Here is a 21,404-nt window from a genome sequence, read left to right as displayed (position 1 = left end):
CAGTAAATTTGTCTGGGAGAGTAGAAAAATTATCCAAAGGAAAGGGAGTCATATGATGAATCAGTTATTAACAAAGGGTTATTGCCGCTCTACTGTTGGCTGTCTTCACTGTTGCTAAGTTTGACATGTCCTTGTCATTATGGAGATGGCCCACTGCATTTATTGATGCCATGCCTACTATTAAGTTTCCTGACTTTTCGCTGCCCTTGGGGAAAATGTTTTTCCCTGGCTTTTCCTCTCCGTGACAATTCTGTCACTATTTGCCTGCATGAAGAAACAGCTTTTCCACTGTTGCAAATCGATGCACTCCAAAACGTTTCAAGACGACTGTCACAAAAATGCATAGTTCAACTTCGTTCCCATGGAAGGAAGAATTCCTGGAAATTCTTTATTAAATCGGCCTGGGTATCCTGTGACCATGTTTCCAAAGTCGATAATTTCGCGTCGAAATTGCTAGTGCTGACAAAAACAAAAGCTGAGCGTACTCTGGGTAATTAAGTCTGCACTAAGTTGTCAACTCTTCCTGTTACCTTTACAAGAAAAAAAACCAATTCGAGACAGACTTTTGTCCTGGACCATCGGTCAGTTGATAGGCTAACGCTTCACGCTTTACGTTTTGCTAGAATACCTGGGTATTCAAACATACCGAAAACGTTTAAACGAGCGAACACAGAAGAAAACATGGCCTGCTACTACTTTTCATTTATTCTGCGTTGTTAGCAAAAGGATAAATTTCGCATCTTGTATAACATCACCATCAAATTTACGATAAACTCGGAAAACAAAACTCCGTTTCACATCACTGTATGTTTTTCGGTTGATCGTTAGTCAGGTCAGTAACACAGCAATCCAGCAGGTGGTTATGGGGTTAGTTTCACAAACGATCTTAACAGCTCCAGGTTTCTTAACCAACAACTGGTTTTCCTTTTCCCACGATCCTTTCAAGTGGAACTCTGTATTTTGAATCTGATCGATAGAAACCATATTAGCAGTCAAGAAAATATCTTTTATGTCACGAAGAACATTCATAGCTTCTTTCAAGTTCTTAAAGTCTTTCCTGAATGCGACCCTGGTGATTGTCGAAGTGTAAGTTGTTTCTACCGCGATTCCTGCAGCTTTAATGGAGTTTCTCTTCCTCATTCCATAAACTTTGTACCGGCTCAAGCTTGGATGTTGCTTCACTTTAAAGGTGTATTCAACTGTCTTCGTGGAATAGCCAGCCAGGTCTGTTTGAGAGAAAAACACAACCCCAGCTGAATGCCATACATTAGTTGAGGTAATAAATCTAAAATATCTCTGAATTGATCGCTTTCGTTCTAGAGTCTATGTATTACTGAGAGAATCTTATGTTACCAAGCTACTCTTTTGAATGTAATGGTAATCTGCCGTAAATGTTAAACTCATCACTCAGTTGATTTTAGTTAAACTGGATGTGTTAACTCAGTAGTTACCAGAAAGCAGCTGTTATCTGTGAGCAAAGTTGAACATGCACAGAAAGTAATCAGTTTATTCAAAGACCTTGGTATGCTTACCCTTCGAGTAAATTTGCATTTCAATGGGATAGTGGTCACTTACAAGTGCTGCCTGCAATGAATCAAAATATGCTAGTTAATTGGAAAATTAAATGAATTATAATGTAAAGATATCTGATTAATTTCAACCCTGCAAGAGATTTTAGACAGTAATGATGTAAACACCTATGTTGCAAAAGTGTCTTCGTTCCAATATTGAACACTCCCAGGAAAACACTAATGTTAGGAACACTTTTTCGCTCCACACTCCCGTCCCCTCCCATAATGAAAGGAGATGATAACACCTATAACAAAGTACATAACAAGGTCTGTATCATAGTCATACGGTACATAACAAAGTCTTCATCATAATTACACGGTACATAACAAGGTGTTTATCATAATTACACGGTACATAACAAGGTCTTTATCATAATTACACAGTATATAACAAAGTCTTAATCATAATTACACGGTACATAACAAGGTCTTTATCATAATTACACGGTACATAACAAGGTCTTTATCATAATTACACGGCACAAAACAAGGTCTTTATCATAATCACACGGTACATAACAAGGTCTTTATCATAATTACACGGTACATAACAAAGTCTTAATCATAATTACACGGTACATAACAAGGTCTTTATCATAATTACACGGTACATAACAAGGTCTTTATCGTAATAGTCCTTTTCACGGTTACCTTTCCTCATTTGCATTACAATAAAATCTAGCATGTATGTGAGGCAATTTCGGGCTATTTTGTAGTGTTAGCCCGAAATCGCCTCGCATCCACGTTGGATTACATTGTAATGTAAATGAGAAAAATTAACCGTGAAAAGTGCTATTACACGGTACATAACAAGGTCTTTATCATAATTACACGGTACAAAACAAGGTCTTTATCATAATTACACGGTACAAAACAAGGTCTTTATCATAATTACACGGTACATAACAAGGTCTTTAGCATGGTAAAAGGGCAAATTATATACCTCTTACTAACCGAGTTCGAGGGCCGTACTGTAAGTTACGGACCGAGTCTTTTTCCTCTTCGATTTAGGGCCGCGCGCTTTGCGCTTAGGCCATAAATCGAAGGGGGAAAAAATTCGGTCCGCAACTTACAGTACGGACCGATAAAACGAGGTTAGTAAGATATTTATTATATCTCTACTGTGTATCTGACGGGTTCAGGAACGATTTCTATTCACGCGGAACGGCGTCAAATTTCTGACGCACCTCGAAAGCAAAACGAGTCAATTTGAAATCGTTTTTAAGTCGTTGGCATACTTTAATACACAATTCAGAGTAAAAGAAAGTTTTAATTTTTTACTTGCTATAAAAGTTATGAACACTTGGCGATAAATCACAACACAGTTTTGAAACAAACCCAACTTTAAATTTTAGCGGGCCGTACAGGAGAGTACGGCGCGCGTACTAACTAAGAGACATAATAAAACTGAAAGGTGCTAACCATAGTCTTGTTAATGTTCAAATGTTGATCATATTGATAACTTCCTGAGCTTGATTCCATTGCTGCATTCAACATGGCATCCCCAGCAACTACGAATCTGAAAATAATATAAAAAGACAATGTAACAATAAAAGTAATTTCCACGACAGATCACGCTAACAAATCGCCCGCTTTCCGCACCAGTCAAACCCACAACAGAAGCAATGCAAGCCTTAAGATTATAACAGTGTCGCTGAAATTCGTAGTCAAAACGTAAAAAAAAGAACAGTTCCTATCACCCTCAGCCGGCCCAGGCACCTTGTCAGTTTTCACTGACAATTTTCCAGAACCCATTTAGACATCTGAGTGAAGAGCAGCAAAGTGAAAGCAAAGAGACTTCCTCAAGGTTACTGCTCCCTCGCCAAAGTTATTAAAGTGCCTGTAAAAACCTCTACTGGGCCTTTCTGATACAAACAGTGTTGTTTTATTTCGTACGGAAACATGAAGACTGAGGATGCATTAGTGTAAAACACTCTCTTTGTTCAGTACTGAAGTGAAACGAACTACCATGTACCCAGCGAGAGGACTGGAAGTGGCTAAAGAGATACTCGCACTATAAATAAGTCGACTATGACACGACAAACAGACATCGCCTCTCTCATGACAATTGTTGTTACAACAACTTTGACAAATTATTTTGCTACACAGAAAGGTACAAACTTCATTTTACGTGGGATTTTAATAAGCCAAAGATATTCCTAGAGCCGGATCAGCAACACTATGATGGTTACTTGTCATAAGGACGGGAGGCATTGGGAAAGAGGACGACGTCACGAAAGAACTTGGTTCTTATCCTATCAAAAACTCACCGGTCATATGCGCAGTGTCCTCCATTCACCGTGGTGTCCACGCAATCAGAAATAAGCCAATGAAAGCGTTTATCATTAGCCAAATGGTTGGTCTTCCAATCTCTATCACTCATGTAACTACAGGCGGCGTTCAAGTCTCCGAGAATAATAACATTTGTTATGGCTAGCTGCTTCATGACGTCATCATATACAGCAACAAGCTGGTCGATTTCCTGATTAGCTTTAGACGGGGATGTATGGATGGCGACCAGGACAAAATCGGTAATTCCTGAAGATATGAAAAACACGACACAATTAGCTTAGTATCAGTTCAATCTCTTGTAAGACTATTTACAAAATTTTACAGAAAAAAGCAGCATTTTTAGTTAATTAAGCTACCGTCGTGCATCGTGAAAAGGTCTGATAACATAAAGAACAACATTGCATAATTTTACAACGATTAATGATAGTCTATTTCTTTCCTATCTACTGACAGGGATATCTTACATGGCTAACTGGCTATTTTACTTACTGGTTCTCGTGGAGGCGAAGTGCACAATGTATGGTTCCCTTTCAAACGTATCATTTTGTAGGTTTTCTTTGCCGTCGTCGTAAACGTAAGTACGTTTAACAGATAAAACGTGCTTCCTGTGGTAATCAAGGACAAACAAAATTAATGTACAGACAGTAACTACATTGTTACCAGTCTCTATTCCACTACAGCCTTGACTGAGGAACACATTTTAAGGTAGGCTTTAAACTTTAGCGAAGAAGTCTGTCGCTATTGTAAATCAAGTCACTCGCACAAGAAGTAGTCACAACTTTGTAAACGGTGGACTTACCTATACAAGAATGCATATTGTTCTTTGCTGGATGTTCTTCCAAGTCGTGGACTGATGGTGATACTGTACAGATCGTTGGTCGAATTCCTGCAAACCCTGCAGGATACATTCAGAAGCAATAAATTAAGTTAACAAAAAACCATGCGTAATTGAAATACAGTTACACTGACTTGTGACTTGCAGGACTCACTTGTTAACCAAAGATAACAACTCCACGATTGCTTTACCAGAGGAGTCTCTAATCTCCTGAATGAGAATGACGTCATAACGAAGAATGATCTGCAAATATCACGGAAGTTAAAAGAAATTAAAAACAGAAGACATCGCAACATGAATGCCATAAAAATATACCCTTTACCGCATTGAATTTTTCAATTCAAACAGGAGCCTCGTCTACTAAACTGAATTTGGCCCGGTATTGCTGGATTGCTAGTTGAATTTGGGTACGGAAAATACCTAATGGTACTTTTTTGGTACGCTTCAGCAGCATGTCGGCTTGTTTAGTCTCCACATAGGTATTTTGAATCGACTACGTTCGACACCGTTATCACCAGAAGATGGAGCAAAAAAGACGGAGCTCAATTACAACTGGGGCACCACTGAAAAACTAGCTAGCGACAGGCAGGATAGGAGAGGCTTCGTTGCTGCCCTACATGAATGAATGTACCAAAATGAATGAACCAAAATGGCACACGGCATGATGAGTGTAACTAAGAAAGTAAGATTATCGCCAAAATACGAACCATTACCCGACCAAAGTCGCCTGATATGCAGCCATAGCGCACCAAAACGAGCTGACTAAACCAAGCGCTGCGAGAAATAATATGAAATTGATTTGTCTCAGTTGATAATTTTATTGAATTTCTCTTGTAAATTAGCATTTTTTAATTTGCTTGTATTATTGTATAATTGTGATGTATTATGACCGAAAAGCCCTGTGAAGGAAGCTTCAATAAAACTGTATCTAACTATTTGTACGAACGAGCGCACGAGCGCCAAGCGGCAGGTATGTTGGTCACCTTCCCCAAGGTATTCGCGCCTTCTCGTTTGACGATAATTTTGTGTCAAAAAAAACTACCCTGCAGTAAAAAGACAATAAAAATAAGTCATGCTCCACTGTTACTCATTGGTTTTATGCATAATTACGTCACCACCGAGCCTCCTTTGCATGAAGTTTTCTCAAACCTCTGGCACCTTCGTGCTGTCTTCACGTGGGTGTTCTTTTCATCTTTGTTGCTTTGGAAATTTGTTCGTGATAAAATTTACAATTTGCATTTTCAACCATGCAAACTGCTGCAGTTAAACCAAACAACACAAATGCCAAAATTTTGCAAAATTAGTAATATTCGCCGCTAATATGAAGATTATATCGAGCCGATTGTACTGAGCAGACCTATGTTTGGAGAGACGTCATTGAATGTACTATCAAGTAACAATCATCGCCATTTCATAACCAGAATTTCACGAAATTCCAGCTGAAGATATCGTCCACGCACACAGTTGCAAAAAAGAAAAACCGTACCATTGTTTATCCTAATTTTTCTCGGAGATTTCCCCAAAATACGGATCATGGCTCGACTAAAGTCGCCTGATTTGCCGTCGAAACATAGCAGAAGGTATGTATAGGTGTAACTATAATACATATCTCACGAGATTTGACACGTCAAACTCAAACAAAATACGCACTACTAACCTTAACCAGAATTTCCGGCACTCCTGGGGTAGCCATTTTCTTCGTACCGAATGTTCGTACGTTGAAAGCTGCAAGCTTCAGATTGGATGGTTCAGAGTTTACACATCGCAACTTTTTCTCAAAACTTGGCACAGTCGTACTCGCATCGCTTCTTTCCACATCACGAAACTCAAAGGATGTGTGAATGCTGCCTTTATCCAATGAGTCTTGGTGTGTGAACACCACGGAACACAGCGCAGCAAAGTGTACCAGGATAATAACAACCATCTCACCCGCGCTAACATGAAACTAAGACAAAGCTGTCCAACACTCTATAACACGTTTTATTCTATTAAGAGATCCCGGTAGACTCTTTTGATTGGCGTAATATTAAAAACGCACGTATCACATTACGCAGCACTTATTATTTTACAAGGAAAGCACGGTCAGAAAAACAAACACAACCAAATAGAACTTCTCTCTAAATACTGAAACCTAGTTACTTCACACCATGTCTCTATCGCTGCTTGTTAGATCGTGAAATTTTAAAATTATACCAACGAGATTTATTTACATTTTGAAACAAATTCTACTCCGATAACTTGAACAACCCAAATTGAGTTTACTTAGATTGTAGAAAGAAAAAAATACTCCTGGGAAAGGTTGAAAAAGTTAAAACTGTATAAATAAACACAACTTATACAATACAACACACTAAAAGACAAACAGATCCACAAATAAACCAAACTTAAGATAAATACTTTTATTTCAGATAGCCTTAATTATACAAAACCATTTTCAAAGTTCTACCTACCTACGTTTTTTAATTCTCAACAATTGTCTTCACATTTCCTGTCGGTCATTAAAGGCGTGCCGGAAATATTTCCCAACCCCCGTTATATAAATATGAATATTTCGTTCGAGGATAAATCTGTATCTTCAGCCACCATCATAAACACTAAAGTCAATTTAGTAACGACTTAGTACCTCCTCTGCAGGATAGTGTTTTGTATAATCAAAGATTAAAATCCTCTGGCTCTAGTCTTTCTGTAAAATGTAGTTAGACTACTAAAATCTTCTGATATTTAACAGCTATTGCAGAAAAGGTCAAAACGTGGTCGAACATAAAGACAGGTAGTAAAATGTCCGGTTTGTCAGTGATGATGCGCGGAAAAGAATGGAGTCGATTTTGCTATGATTGCTTACCTAAGACGCAACAAGATACTTGTCTACCTAAGAGCTATTTACTTCTTCAAACACCTCGGCTGCATTAGCTATCGAGCAACGGCGAAATTGATGGAGTTAACTGATTACTTTTAGAAGGTAAACATGTAAAATTATTTTCGTCATCTTTATATTTCAGTTCGTTTGCCGGCGCCTCATTTGGACTGACACTAAGATCAGTAAACTTATTTTTCTCACGTGATTTGGACGAGTTTGACATGTGAGAATGGCAAAAAGCACCAGGCCACTGCTCCGTCATCCGGGAATCATTTGCTTTTAGGACGACTTTGATTGGGTAGTCTCTTTATTAGTGGTTTGTCATAAACCCAGTTTTCTCCAACTTCATGGAACAACTACCAAAATAATAATAAAAATACCCAATTAACTTAGACTGGAAAACTCATCTTTGGTTTGTGTAGAATCCGTTATTGGATTGATCGAACGATAGTATTGTCGAATTAACCCAGTGTTTGGACAACAGCTCACCTTAGTTTCCCAAGTCAGTCCATTCTCTTTTCTCTCTCTTGCTTCAGCTCGCTGACGTTCCTCTAACTAAAACAAAAACAATCATACCATATTTCAGACGATCACTTTTCTTTGTAGTAATCACAGGAGACACAGGTCTGCTCTGAGCTTCGTAAGCTTGTTCCAGACTCTTAGATTGTCATTTAAGCCAGATGATTTCGTGGTCTTCGATACATCTCGCAGAGAACAGCTGAGGTTTATGGTTGTGATAGTAAGATTGAATGTGTGTCCTGATCTGAACTGAGATGACTATTCCTTGGAATGGCGCGCAAACTGGTGAAATAGCTGTCTCGCATGCTTTATGCGCGTGTTAACTTTGGTCTTTCTTAGGACAGTAACCAACTGACGAACAACGACACAAAAAGCAAGCAAGAAACAAATTTTGCTCCATCGGGCCAAGTAACCCATACCGTCGGATCTTATCTTGGTTTCCGCGACATAAAATGACTAGGGGTATTTCTACTTCTCCTTGGATGAGCTGCTAGTCCATCGCAGGGTTGCCCTCAGCATTAAATGCACCGGTACCCATTTATACACCTGGATGGAGAGGGCAGAGTAAAGTGCTTTGACTAAGATAACAACGCACTGACCCCGGCCACGGCTCAAACTCGGACCGAGTCCAGTCCAGCGCGTTAGGCTACCGCGCCTCCCACCATTGACGACAGGAAACAAGTAACAATACCTTGTGTTTGGAGGCGGTTGCTTTTTCTACATCGTCTTCTTTTAAGCTAATCGTAACATCTTTCCATAATCTGCGCAACAACAGAAAAGAAAACAACGAAGACATTTAAGAGGTAAGATAACAGCAGACTTAACAAAGTTGATTGTGAAGCTAACCGTCTGGATTCGTTTTCTTGCTGTTTGGAAATCTTCTTAACCATTTTCATCACTGTTGGCATGGTTGTGGTATCAATAAATAATTCAGGTTCCTGAAGTCAAAGTAAAAATACTGATCAGAAAAACAAGCATTGGCGGCTGACAGTTGTTCACTGCAGGGCAGGTTTATTTTGACAAATATGGAGCACATGTTATAAATGTTGCGGAGAATGACAAGTCACTAGGCAACACACAAACCACACAAGCATCAGTTACATAGGCAAGTAGTCAGATCAACACTAACTAGTGTCTGTTGAAGGACACACAAAAGCTTGCAGCAAGGCGCCAAAGCTATAATGATGTGTTCACTGTCAAAAGGCAGCTAGTGCCCAGTCCTTTATATGGATGAAACCCACTTTTAGACTAAGCTGACATTCAGCGTTAAATCAAATTTCAAGCTGTTTTATCTCGCTAGTTTCATAAGTTCTGTTTATATCCATTCTTATTGTTTCTTGGTTCAAACTGACTACATTCTCTAGTTCAGCCAATAACTTGTTCCGACTTAGAAGCTTGCACTAAAGCAAGTCAAGAAAAGAATGGCGTTTACCTCTCGGTCAGGAAATTTGGCAAACATTTGTCCGTTCCACTCCCCTGTGATAGATAGAAAGGTCTTTTTGTCGTCCGGGGAGCTGAAAAGACAAAATGACATTCTTCACGGTATACAAGACAGGTGCTACATTTAAGTTAAGCGGCAAGTGCGTTTATACTCACATTATTTCACAGGTGATCCGATGTTTCTTTCCACCGTAAAACGGCTGCAATTGCACAAGATTGCCATAATAATCAACAGAATTAAAAGGGAAAATTTAGCCACTACGTTACGTGACGCAAACTTGACAAAATCGAAGCGAAATCATGTCAGGCAAACATTGACGGTGATCAACTTACCCGACAATGAAACTGTACATTTGCTTGATATCCAGTCTTGGAGCAGGTTATATTCGTTTTCCCTCCTATTTCTATCCAAGGAACTGTTAAAATGGATCTACAACAACAAAATACCATCTGTAAGTCTATTTAACGACATTATGTGGGTAGAAGACAGTTTGTGACCAGTAATTTGCGACAACGAAATTCGCTGCCTTTAAAGAATGAGCCAGGCTAGCACTCAACAAGTACTGTGTAGATAGGATCACATATTACTGGTACCTTCCATAGCCATTCGGGAATGTTAAGACGTAGTCCTCATCATATGGCAAAACAGAAACACAGCCTGTAATAAGAACCCAGCAAGTTGAACAAAGTGTAATCATTATACCGGCTATATTAAGGACGGTGCCTACTAAATACAGAGGTTTTGCGCCAGATTAGGGGCATGGGGGAAAAGTAGATCTTTGCAATGGCTAGTGGAATCCACAAAGAAAAGTGGGGATAGGCACGCATTTTTTCGAGATAATTAGCCTTTAACCCCAACAAAACACTGACATCAGCATTTTTCGGAAATAAGAAGGAAAGGATATTTCTTTACAGATTTTCTTAGAATTCGTCTTTACATACAGAAAACAAAGACATTTATAAAGATCCTAGGACTACATGGTAAATGATAACATAAAAACCATTTTTGGTATGTTTTTGATAACAAAATCGTTGCAACGGAGGTTTTAGCGTCCCTGACAGCCTTACTTATGTTCAGCTAAAATACAGTCTAAATAGCTTTTCCTCACAACTAGAAACTAATCACGTGTTGAATAGCCTTGCCACTTCCACTTCATAACATAAAATGTAGGGATAACCACGCGTTTTTTAAAGTTATTCATCTTTTTCTGAAAACTTTTGCAGTGCCCGCTACATTTTTCCTGTCACCTCCCCAGTAAGCCGGTAAAACATTTGCGTCTCTCGCGCTCGTTTTGTGCGCGCACTACGCCATCTGCAGGCACATGTTTACGGTTGGATTTCAGTAAAATTTTCGACAGATAACAGCTAGTCTCTCAGCTGGAAGCCGTTAACAGTTACTGGTTAGCGATACGCCGCTATTCTGGTATTCCTGGTAGTAGTACAGGTTCATTAAACTTGATTTGGTCACGGCACAGGGAGCACACAATCTTGCTAACAGTGAGTAGGAAGAGAGTAAATAAAGGAATGAAAAGAATGACTGAATAGTTTACTATTGTCTCCTGTTGTTGTTTCTTACGCGACCTTACAGGAAAAATCGCTACCTACAAGTCCTGCATAAACTCGTACCTAGGCCTTTTCACGCTGTACAATTTTTTGTTATAACATAACTAAAGCAAAGCGCGCGCTCTGATTGGTTAATTTAGCGTCTACTATTTGCCCATGGGTGTACGCTGCTGACGTGTGTGCTAATGTTTACAAAGCAAATCTTTTGACAGACATTGTTTCCAAAGTAATGGCCGACGTTCTTCTGCCAGACATGCGAAACTGTCTTCACAGTTGTCTGAAGATGAAACTTTATCGAGTTACTGGTGTGCAGTCGGTTGTCATGAATGAATTTTCGCGCACTTGTTTTCTCTTGTCATGTAAGACTACACGAACATTTTTTTGCGATGTAGCCCAATAAAAGGACTTCTTCCCAAGTGCATCCATAACTCAATAGTACACGATATGGCGTTTATCATTTGTTTTATAACATAACATTGAGACATTGGAACAACAGAAGTCCTTTTATTGAACTACATCACAAAAAAATGTTCGTGTAGTCTTACATGACAAGAGAAAACAAGCGCGCGAAAATTCATTCATGACAACCGACTGCACACCAGTAACTCGATAAAGTTTCATCTTCAGACAACTGTGAAGACAGTTTCGCATGTCTGGCAGAAGAACGTCGGCCATTACTTTGGAAACAATGTCTGTCAAAAGATTTGCTTTGTAAACATTAGCACACACGTCAGCAGCGTACACCCATGGGCAAATAGTAGACGCTGAATTAACCAATCAGAGCGCGCGCTTTGCTTTAGTTATGTTATAATTGTTAATTGGCTTACATATAACATTGACAAGGGAGGCAACTCTTTGCCCAAAAATTTGAACACGATCCGAATATTCGCTCGAATCTCTAAATTTCGTCGCTTCCACGAGCACAAAACGAAGTCGAAAGGTTTTTGTAAAACTTGGCCGAATTTGTTTTCAAATACTTTCATGACAGTCAGAGAATTTTAGTGTCTTTTGCAAAGTTTTTCCTCAAATCGCTTTTCGCAACATGATCGTACCGTTGAACCGGTACCAAACGCGTCATCCAGCGCGCGCTCGAGGTCTCCTCCATCTCCCACACGTTTTTTGACACGACAAATCTTAACAAAATCCTTCCTCAGCTCCCAGTTTTAAACGCGGAATCTCGCTAACACGCTTCAGGTATTAACTCGCGACATTTCATTTGCGTGCGGAGATCGGGCGACCCGGACGCGCAAAAAAAACTGCGAACCGGGGGAGGGGTTTGTAAAGATTTGTCGTGTCAAAAAAGCATGTGTGGGAGATGGAGGGGAGCTCAAGCGCGCGCTGGATGACGCGTTTGGTACCGACAAAGGTTAACTATTCATTCTTTTCATTCCTTTATTTACTCTCTTCTTACTCAGCAAGATTGTGTGCTCCCTGTGGTCACGGTACGAAAATATTGCTTTCACTTTAGTCGTGTGCTTGGTAGCGTAGTTGATTACGTCAATGCCAACCTTAGCGCGCGCGTGGCGGTAAACCATGCCTTGCGTGATGCGCAGAACATGTGCGCACTAACAAAAGTAGGCACCGTAAAGGTGACTCCCTAGGAAAAGAACCCGCCATAGATTTCCGATGAAACTTGGTATGCTGTTGTTACATGACAAGGAGATATCAAAAACGTAGTAAAAAGAGGGGGTCACCGTGCTTGTTTTCACGCCACAATGCTGACAAATACGGTTATTTAGGCGACTTTTGGTAATTTCCGTGTGCAACAAATAAGCTCGATTATTTTTCAATGCAGCTTGTTATATCACACAGAGTTTGACTTTCTTTGATTGTTCATTCACCTACGTCCCAGAAAAAAATGTCTTCAAATACCCTGCATTTTTTTTATCCTTTAAAGGAAACATAATTTGGACATGCGCTGTTGGGCCCGTTGTGTCTCCCTCTGTAGTATTTATTTCATTTGCCAAAAAAGAAGCCATAGATTTCTGCTAATTTGTTTCTCAATTATTGAGGATATCGTTCTCATTGAAATTATGAAATAAAAGTGGGGGTCACCGTTCTCGTTTAAGAGAAAAGGAGCATTTATTTCGCTATCAAGTTTAGTTTGAGGGAAGTCTCTTACGTTTTGTACGTGCACACGCTCATGTGCGCGCGCTAATGACGCGAAAATCGTGCGCAGTAGGGATGCGCAATGCAACTTAAGGAATCACCTTAACTGAAACACGTGGAGTAAGCGAACAGACTGTTCATAAATCAAGTGCCTAAAAAATTCGGAAAAGAGTTCAACTGTGTATGAAGAACATTTGTTACCTTGTCCAATGTTTTCTACTCCAACTGACAATCCCAAGAACTTTGACTTGGTCCAAATATGCGCGTTGAAAGAAATCTGTTTACTAAAGTTCTCTGCATAGAAGGCAGAAACTAGCAAGAAAGATAAAGAGAGAGTTATTGAAACTCAAATAAAATTGCATGCGTTGGAGGATAGGTGAAAAGTTTTGAATTTTTTTTCTACAAAATAGCTTTATGTCACTTGATATTAACGTGACATTTGATGTTGCACGATTAGCACTCACTTGGAGGATGATGGGATACTTGCTCAGCAAGAAAAGTGACGTCATCTTCAGAAGCCCAAGGCACTGGACCGTCGACTTGACATTTCTACAAAATAACGGAAAACGTAATTAGCAACCCATGTTCCTTTATTATCGCAATCTTCTGCTACTTTAGTTAACTATTTTTATTTACATTTTCTTCCATTTGAAGATATCACAAAAAGCATGTTGTAAACTAAGCGTTAAGCCTTTTTCTACCCGCTCCCTGAGAACGATAATGCTGTGTTAATTCACCTCTGTTCTTGACGTCTCACATTCAGGCAACACCCAGAAACAACGGAACGTCTCTCCCAATATAGGATTGTACGGCTTCTTTGCTACAGAACCCTGTAAAATAAAATAGCAACATCTACTTAAGATCATTACAACATCAAAACTGAGACAACTACAAATTAGTCAATGAAGAACAATGTGGTGTCAGGCGATAAACAGTATAAAACGTTCTACAAAGCACGTTTTGTTCCGCTCAGAATCGTTACTGAGACAATTATTTGCAACTAGTGTTGGTCACGCTGTTTACCAAGATGACATATTAGGCTGATTTAGCAACAGGACGGGAACGTCAGATGACGACTGCAGGGCGCGCGGAATAACCTGGATTCTGGTCTAATTCGACCATATTTGGGTATTTGTACTGCGCGCGCCGTCGTCAAGTGACGTTCCCGTTCTCTTGTTAAATCAGCCTATTCTGATGGCGACAACCTCCTGTGAAAAAATTCGCAAAGTGCTCGGGCTTTTCTCTGATTGGGTAATAAGAATTGGGAAATGTTCGGGTCCCCGAACGAATGAATTAACAAGAAGAACAAGCAACATACCTTACGACCAGCATGGAATGCAGACAGATACCATCTGACGACTGCTACCATACGATCTTTAGGATCCGAATAGTTCACAATACTGCAAACACACAATCAGCAACGAGAACACATTGAAAATAGTAAAAAAAGTACATGGTTCATAGAGACTGAATAGCATTTTTTCAAAGACAATTCAGCAACATTCAAGGACTCGTTGTCCTTAGAACTATCATGGGAAGGGGACAGGTGGGAACACAAACGTACACAATACTCAGGGCTCCACTGAAAGAAGGGTGATTACCTTTGCTGTTAGGTACCGGATATTACTTAATTTCTATATCAACGAAATCAACTTTATCTGACTTCAAATGTTTGTCTCTAGTTGCAGGTTGTATATCCAAGTCGATATTACTTTTCATGTTACAGTCTCAAGTATTCAAGACCTTTTCAAGGAGACAACCTAGCGTTTCTAACTTCCAGGACTTTTTCAGGCCTGTGCGAACCACGAAAAAGACACGCTTGTGAGACTTGCACGGCAGTTGAACAATTACTGAATGGATGCAGAGACACAAAAACACTGAACAGGCTATTACTGACACAATGAAAACATAAGACACAGCTATCTTAAAAAATTAACAGAACTAAAATATAAAAATGCAAAAATTAACATTGGATTTAATAATAAAAATGGCGGAAAGTAACTACAGCAAATAATTCTTTAACTTACTCAACAAACAGGTCAGGATGTGCAAAGAAATCTGCGTACATTTCCAACAAAGATCGTCTCTCAAGAATAAACGTTGGTAAAACAACCTACAGAGAACATCCGACAGCATGGCGTCAGTCAAACTGTAGTAATAATGGTATGGAAAAATACCATACGTCAGCTCGTTCGTTCACTCATTCACTCATGAATTCTTTTTTCTCTCCTTCATTATGTCATTCACTCATTATTTGTTAATTCACTTATTCTTTTTATGTGTTTATTGATTGATTGATTGATTGATTGATTTTCTTATCTATCTGTTTCATGTAAAATGGACATCCGACAAAGTGATGTTATTGCCACTGATACTGAATTCACGTTACCTTTGTCAAGTCCATTCCAAGACGCACTTGAGATAACAAATGTGTAATAACACTACTGTGTTTGTCAATTGCATCAACTACAAAAATAACAACATGGTTCAATGTTAGGATTTCATCATTGCGATATGAATCAAAATCCCTTGAATTGCTGTTCAAAGTTCGCTTCTTCCAGCAGAGACAACAGAAGGTTGGAAAAGTAAAGTTTTCACAAAAAACTAACTATGGAAAAACCTTCGTCCAATCGCACCCCTAAATTTGTTTTAGTATGTACGTCTTAGCATTATTACAGTCAACCTTACCTTGATTTGTTTTCGCCATTTCTACTGCAAATTCGTGATGAAATGTTTTTGAAATGGTCGTATTTGAGCCAAACAAAATGCGTCACATTTGCCGCCGTGGCGTGGCTTATGACGTCAAGAGTTATGAAGATCACATTAACCAAACGTGTCTACTGACACCAGCACCAGTGACAATTTCAAATAATGAGCTTGTTCAAAGAGAACAATAAAAAAAATAGATTTAATTTTACAATCTCATTACCTTTGTTTATGATTGTCGGTTTTCGAGACTAAATAAACTACCGGTATGCGAGGCAGTCCAGTTATTTGCGCATCACATTTAGCGTGCCGTGGATTTATAGACGATCGTACACATTTGATCGCAAATATTCGACATATGAATATGTAAAAATAAACTCTGATTCTTCGAAAAAGAAATGAAATCTGCAAGCGCGATACTTGGAAGATAATGATCACTGCAATGGATTCTTCAGACTCTCTTATGTTACGTGAAGTACTCCGACCGGCTTTTGAGTTCTTTAGAGTAATTTCTCTTGTAAGAGCACTGAAAGGAAAGAAAAGAAGGCGTCCTTGACATGTTGACATTAAGGATTGTTCCGGCAAAAGCTTGAATTCGAGATTCAATATCTGACCAACCACCCATGTTGTATTTATTTATGGAGGCCTCTCGATCCTTACCCGTGTGAGTTAATAGCAGTTTTCTGTCCACTTTAGCAAACGTTTATGACGTTTACTGTCACGTCTCGAACGTAAATTGGTAACGTATTCCATAAGCATCCCAAACTCATCTCCTTGAATCGTATTCGGCGCAGAGAATTCATAAAGTATGCTATTGACATTTTCCTCTAAAACATGGAACAGAAAGGTGCAAAAACGGCTAGCTGACCCCGGATATCGCCAACTTCCCAGTCATCATGAATAAAGAAAATGGGAGACCGCCAAAGTTGCGAAATGTCAAAGGGTTAGGATTAGGTTTGAATCTTCGCAGTTTCATACATGCGCACGTGACAACAAGAACTGTTTGAAAATGGCAGATCGCCATTGTTATAACTTTGCTTGGATTTAACGATCTTGGACTTTCGGTGACCCAAACTTTTCTTTCCAGAAACAGATTTTATTTACAATTATCTCCACATTGTCCAAAAATGAACAAAAGATCAATGTGGGAATTTAAAAAAATTTCAAGATTTCTGTCCACGGGACATCGAATCCTGTCATCTCGCGGCTGCAAGGCGCGTGAAACTATGGTCGCTAAATACAAACTTGTTCTTTAACTAGAGGAACCTCACCGGTTGATTAAATTCACTTAATAGGTCCACTTAAACAATATTTGGCAGAGAACATTTCACTTAAAAATCTAATTGCAATATTTTGGGGCTTACAGACTATGTGGCCTTATTCGCAAACAACTGAAGCCCGATTTTTGCAGATTTAGGGTGTTCTTCCGGGTATGTTCGAAAAACGAAGTCGGTGACCCCCCATATTTCACATTTCTGACATAACTAACTCATCATCTTACAGTGGTAGAAGTTTCAGAAAAAAAATCAATGTTGGAAAATTTTCGCGCGAACGTCCTTAAACCACAGTTGAGCTCACAGACACAAATCTACTGAAACTAGAGGTTAACTCCGGCAATAAACCTGATTCGTCACTAATGCAATGATGTGTGTTGATGAGTGAACACCGATACAGACAATGTTTTAGTGGACACAGTCTCTAGAGAGTGGAACGCTGAAGCACTGATTAAGCCGAAAAAAAAACCGATAAACGCTGAAAACTCAGGGAGGAATATGGTACTGACGGGGCGTAAGCCGCAGTAACTACAGTTTTTGTCATGGGAATGTTTAGGACTCGTCTCTTGGCCAGCCAGTCCATTCCAGTCTCACTCATCACTCATATGTGAGTTTCCCTCCGAAATCAAATGCTCTTCTAATTCCTTTCCAAGTTACCCAAAATTAAAAAGGTTGTACAGGCAACAGGACATGAAATATTAAAAACACATTGGTAGCTCTTAAAGCGTGTATTTCAATGTTCCCAGAAGAAATACTGGTCCTCTCTGTAAACTTCGGCATTATGCAGGTCTAGATTTTCTTTCAAGCTTATATTATGCTCTTATATATCCATTTTTGACCTGTGTCTTGTTTAAGTCTCTCGACATTATAAGTTTTTTGACCTAGTAACTCTATAGCAATCTTTGTGTTTTGTTACTTTCTTCACTAAAATAACACACATCCATAACTATAACACAAGGCTTGCTGCAAAACAGTCTTATTATCTTCCAAAAGCAAGAACAAATTACAGAATATTGAATATAAGATTTCAAGGCCCATTAGTATGGAATTCGATCGTCGAAGATGTAAAAAATCATCGTCATTTTCTTTGTTTAAAAAGAAAATGAAACACCACTTTATTAAAGTTTTGTTGTTGTTGTTGTCACCACAACCTAAGTTATCAAAGGCAAATTATATATTAGACTTACGATCTCCTCCTGTTGTGTCCCCGTCCTCTATTTCATACTCATCTAAATCATATCAAGAGAAGATTTTCATCAAAATAATCTCCTGGAACATAGCCAGGAGACACTAATCCCTTGTAGGGTCCCCAAGTATTTTCCAGAGCAGCTTAACGATGCTCTCGTAACCTATTTTCACGTGGCTATAAGATGAATTAACATAATTAAATTACGAACGTTTTAGTGAAATTGACGATCGGTCCTTTGAGTAACAAGAGCCCAGGAGGAAAGTAAGATATTTTGTCCAAGAATATCACGTGAACACTTCAGCCGGACTAAACCACTGGCCCCTTAATCCGTAGCATAAGGTCTACATTGCATATACTGGTAGATCAACAAAGCAGTCAAATAATGAGCACTTAATGACTGGCCCCAAGGGAAACAGTGAGTTTTGTTTCCCCGACACCCTCAATGTTCCCCGAGGCGAATCCGAGGGGAACATTGAGGTCGAGGGGAAACGAAACTCGCTGTTTCCCGCGGGGCCAGTCATTAAGTGTTTTGTTATACCTCCTAACTCGAAAATAGGAAAAAAAACTGAGAAGAAATCGTTTGCTTGACGCCGGCTGACTCACAAATTTGCCGCGGTTTCAATGAGCCTGATCACCTGCGAGTCGAAAGTTCAAGTTGTTGTTTCCCTAGGGAGTTAGTGAGTTTTGACCCACGACACCTGACACGTTCTCCTCCAATCGGAAAACGTATTTGAGGTGGGAGGTATAACAAATAGATACATTTACGTTACCATCTAAAAGACTAAAGTAAGTAAGTATACTAAGTAAGTAAGTAAAATGTTATAAGGTAAACAAAAAGAAAGTTGAATGTTCTTGATAGAACACATATTACAACTGGACCCAGTTAATGCGTCCTCGTTTATTTTGAACTTCCCATTACTTCAAACTCAAAGCCTGAGATTTGCCTTTGTTTTTTTCAGTCATTTACTATCAACTATATTGAGCTCATTTGTTTCTAACTTGCCGTCATTCACATGGTATTAGTTTCTTTTTGACTAAAAATCAACTCTGTTTATTTCGAACTTTATTGGTACATATCAGGCCAGAAAACAGCTGTAACACTAAAACTTGGCTTTACTGTAACTAACTTCGTCCTGGGCATCCTCTTACATTCCATCATATTGATTATGTACTAATTTTCATTCATGGTAATATTATTGTTAATGTTGACCCAGGTATTTCGAACCCTTGCTATTTCGGACTATTTTTCTTTTCTGCCGGGCTTAGCTGCAAAGATAAGCTGCCACATTTGAACACATGTATGTTATTTACATGTCAAATTAAGAAAAAAAAAATGAAAAAAATTACGTATGTGCAACAGAAAGAAAATCAACTTAAATATTTCTTTAATGGTATGGTACAACGACGTAATCATCTACAGCTGAGTGCCAGCGTGCCACTAGACCTGGGTTATTCGACAGTTGACATGTTTGAACAATTTATCAAGGGGCTGCGCCATGGATGGGTCATAGTAAAAGTTAAAACACTCTCGGGCTAAGAGTATCTTAAAACACAAGATTTTGACTTCCAAAATTGCATTCTTTGACAGCTGTAACCAAACAAAATGCTACTCACCACGATCCATCCATTTCTTGGATGCAGAGAATAGGTTACTCTGGGGAGGCGAGCTACAAGAAATAATAACTCTGTTTAGCACCACTGTGGAGGCTTGGGAAAATGGTGAAAATGAAGGCTTTATGTAAATGTATATATAGTGAATGTTAATCAGTCAGATGAAGTGCCGATTTGCAACCTTTGGTGTTTTCTGATTATTTTCTGATTTCCTGATAATTTTACCCACCACATTTCCTGAAATAAGCAAGAAGAAAACAGTGCTTTCATTCAAGGCTGTACCCCACAGCATATGGTCATGTGGGCCTTTGGTGCTATGGGTGAACTTGCCTCTTGTTAATCCATAATTCACCCACAAAGCAACAGTTTTTGGGTATAAAAATAACGAAAACAGGTGACTCAAAAGTAACTGAAAGCCCTGCAGGTAGTTCATATATTTTGTGAGGTTTAACTTAGCATGTCTCTCACATTTTCATTTTTTGATTTTATTTATTTATTCCATTCTAAAATTACAAAGACAAATATAAAGTAAACAAGTAAGAGGAGAAATGGAAAAGGGCAGAAATATAGCAAGCTAATTAGATGCCCCTGTTTAATTGATAATAATAATTAGGGTAAAAAAGTTAACTTAACATAGGAGAGGAAGAGGTATGAATTAATTAATACTGAGCAAAATAATACTGGAAGAGTGCTTTTTTAAAACGTTTTCTAGTCGCTAAGTTACGTATAGATAAAGGAAGGTCATTGCAATAGTAACATCCAATAACAGTGGGGCAAAATTTCCTTATATTTATTCTGGAGAAACCGGGATTTAAGTGTTGTAGGGATGCACTTCGAGTAGCGTAGTTATGTTGCTCAGATACCAGAGATAAAGTAACACAAACAAAGGTTTCGTCACTAATCCTAGAAGGCACAACATATGTCACACGAATGACCCAGCACAACACAAGTCCCTGGGACATAAATCCCTTGGCTCAACTTTAAGCACATATCTTTTCCTTAAGTCATTGTAAGTTTTCGTAATTTTCTATGCAAATGTGTATCAAGTGTCTAGAGTAAATAAAGTATTGTTGTTACTGTATTTCATTACTCAGTGTAATGAACACTATATCGAGGCTTCTCTAATTAAGTGAGTAATCTTAACTCTTTCTGATTCGCCAATTTGTTGCTTAGCAATGACGTCATCTGTTTTTACACGTGGACGTATATAGATAGTGTTAGCGACATATTCCCGCCAGTAGTTCAAGTTTCAGTTATCGTGTGTGCACAGTACGTGTTTTCAAGTAAATTAAGTTTTAAGCTACCCTTGACTATTTAGAGTGCAAGCGGGAACCGATGTGTAAGTACAAACTATTTTCTATGCTTGCTTTTTAGTATAAGTTTCAAGTTTTGACGTTTTTAACCTTAAGTACCTTCAGTCTCGGTTTTTTTATACAAC

The 21,404-nt window shown here is 38.8% G+C and overlaps 2 protein-coding genes across 3 annotated transcripts in view; both read right to left on the bottom strand.

Annotated features, from left to right (window-relative positions):
- Nucleotides 1-816: 816 nt before the first annotated feature.
- On the bottom strand, nt 817-6,962 carry LOC145467641 (deoxyribonuclease-1-like). The gene is made up of 8 exons (XM_081451220.1): nt 6,356-6,962; nt 4,853-4,941; nt 4,663-4,758; nt 4,353-4,468; nt 3,842-4,109; nt 2,994-3,090; nt 1,533-1,584; nt 817-1,226 (listed from the first exon to the last, which is right to left on the bottom strand). Exons 1-8 carry the CDS (start codon nt 6,620-6,622, stop codon nt 829-831), a joined length of 1,383 nt encoding a protein of 460 aa, XP_081307346.1. The 5' UTR covers nt 6,623-6,962; the 3' UTR covers nt 817-828.
- A 110-nt stretch (nt 6,963-7,072) lies between these two features.
- The window catches only part of LOC145467637 (oxysterol-binding protein-related protein 9-like), a 35,830-nt gene continuing 21,498 nt past the window's right edge, over nt 7,073-21,404 (bottom strand). For both annotated transcript variants that reach the window (XM_081451216.1, XM_081451215.1), the window contains exons 10-25: nt 19,970-20,022; nt 18,354-18,395; nt 15,576-15,652; nt 15,214-15,299; nt 14,505-14,586; nt 13,924-14,016; nt 13,651-13,735; nt 13,388-13,498; nt 10,109-10,172; nt 9,848-9,944; nt 9,671-9,714; nt 9,507-9,588; nt 8,921-9,012; nt 8,766-8,835; nt 8,045-8,110; nt 7,073-7,911 (exon numbers count right to left, since the gene is read on the bottom strand). In XM_081451216.1, coding sequence (XP_081307342.1) covers nt 7,825-7,911; nt 8,045-8,110; nt 8,766-8,835; nt 8,921-9,012; nt 9,507-9,588; nt 9,671-9,714; nt 9,848-9,944; nt 10,109-10,172; nt 13,388-13,498; nt 13,651-13,735; nt 13,924-14,016; nt 14,505-14,586; nt 15,214-15,299; nt 15,576-15,652; nt 18,354-18,395; nt 19,970-20,022 — 1,231 coding nt within the window. In that variant the 3' untranslated portion in view covers nt 7,073-7,824. The remainder of the gene's footprint in view (nt 7,912-8,044; nt 8,111-8,765; nt 8,836-8,920; nt 9,013-9,506; nt 9,589-9,670; nt 9,715-9,847; nt 9,945-10,108; nt 10,173-13,387; nt 13,499-13,650; nt 13,736-13,923; nt 14,017-14,504; nt 14,587-15,213; nt 15,300-15,575; nt 15,653-18,353; nt 18,396-19,969; nt 20,023-21,404) is intronic.

Source organism: Orbicella franksi, chromosome 14, assembly GCF_964199315.1.
Source record: "Orbicella franksi chromosome 14, jaOrbFran1.1, whole genome shotgun sequence".
Classification (NCBI taxonomy): Eukaryota; Metazoa; Cnidaria; class Anthozoa; order Scleractinia; family Merulinidae; genus Orbicella; species Orbicella franksi.
Note: the sequence above shows the minus strand (reverse complement) of the source record. Positions and strands in the feature narration are given on the sequence as shown.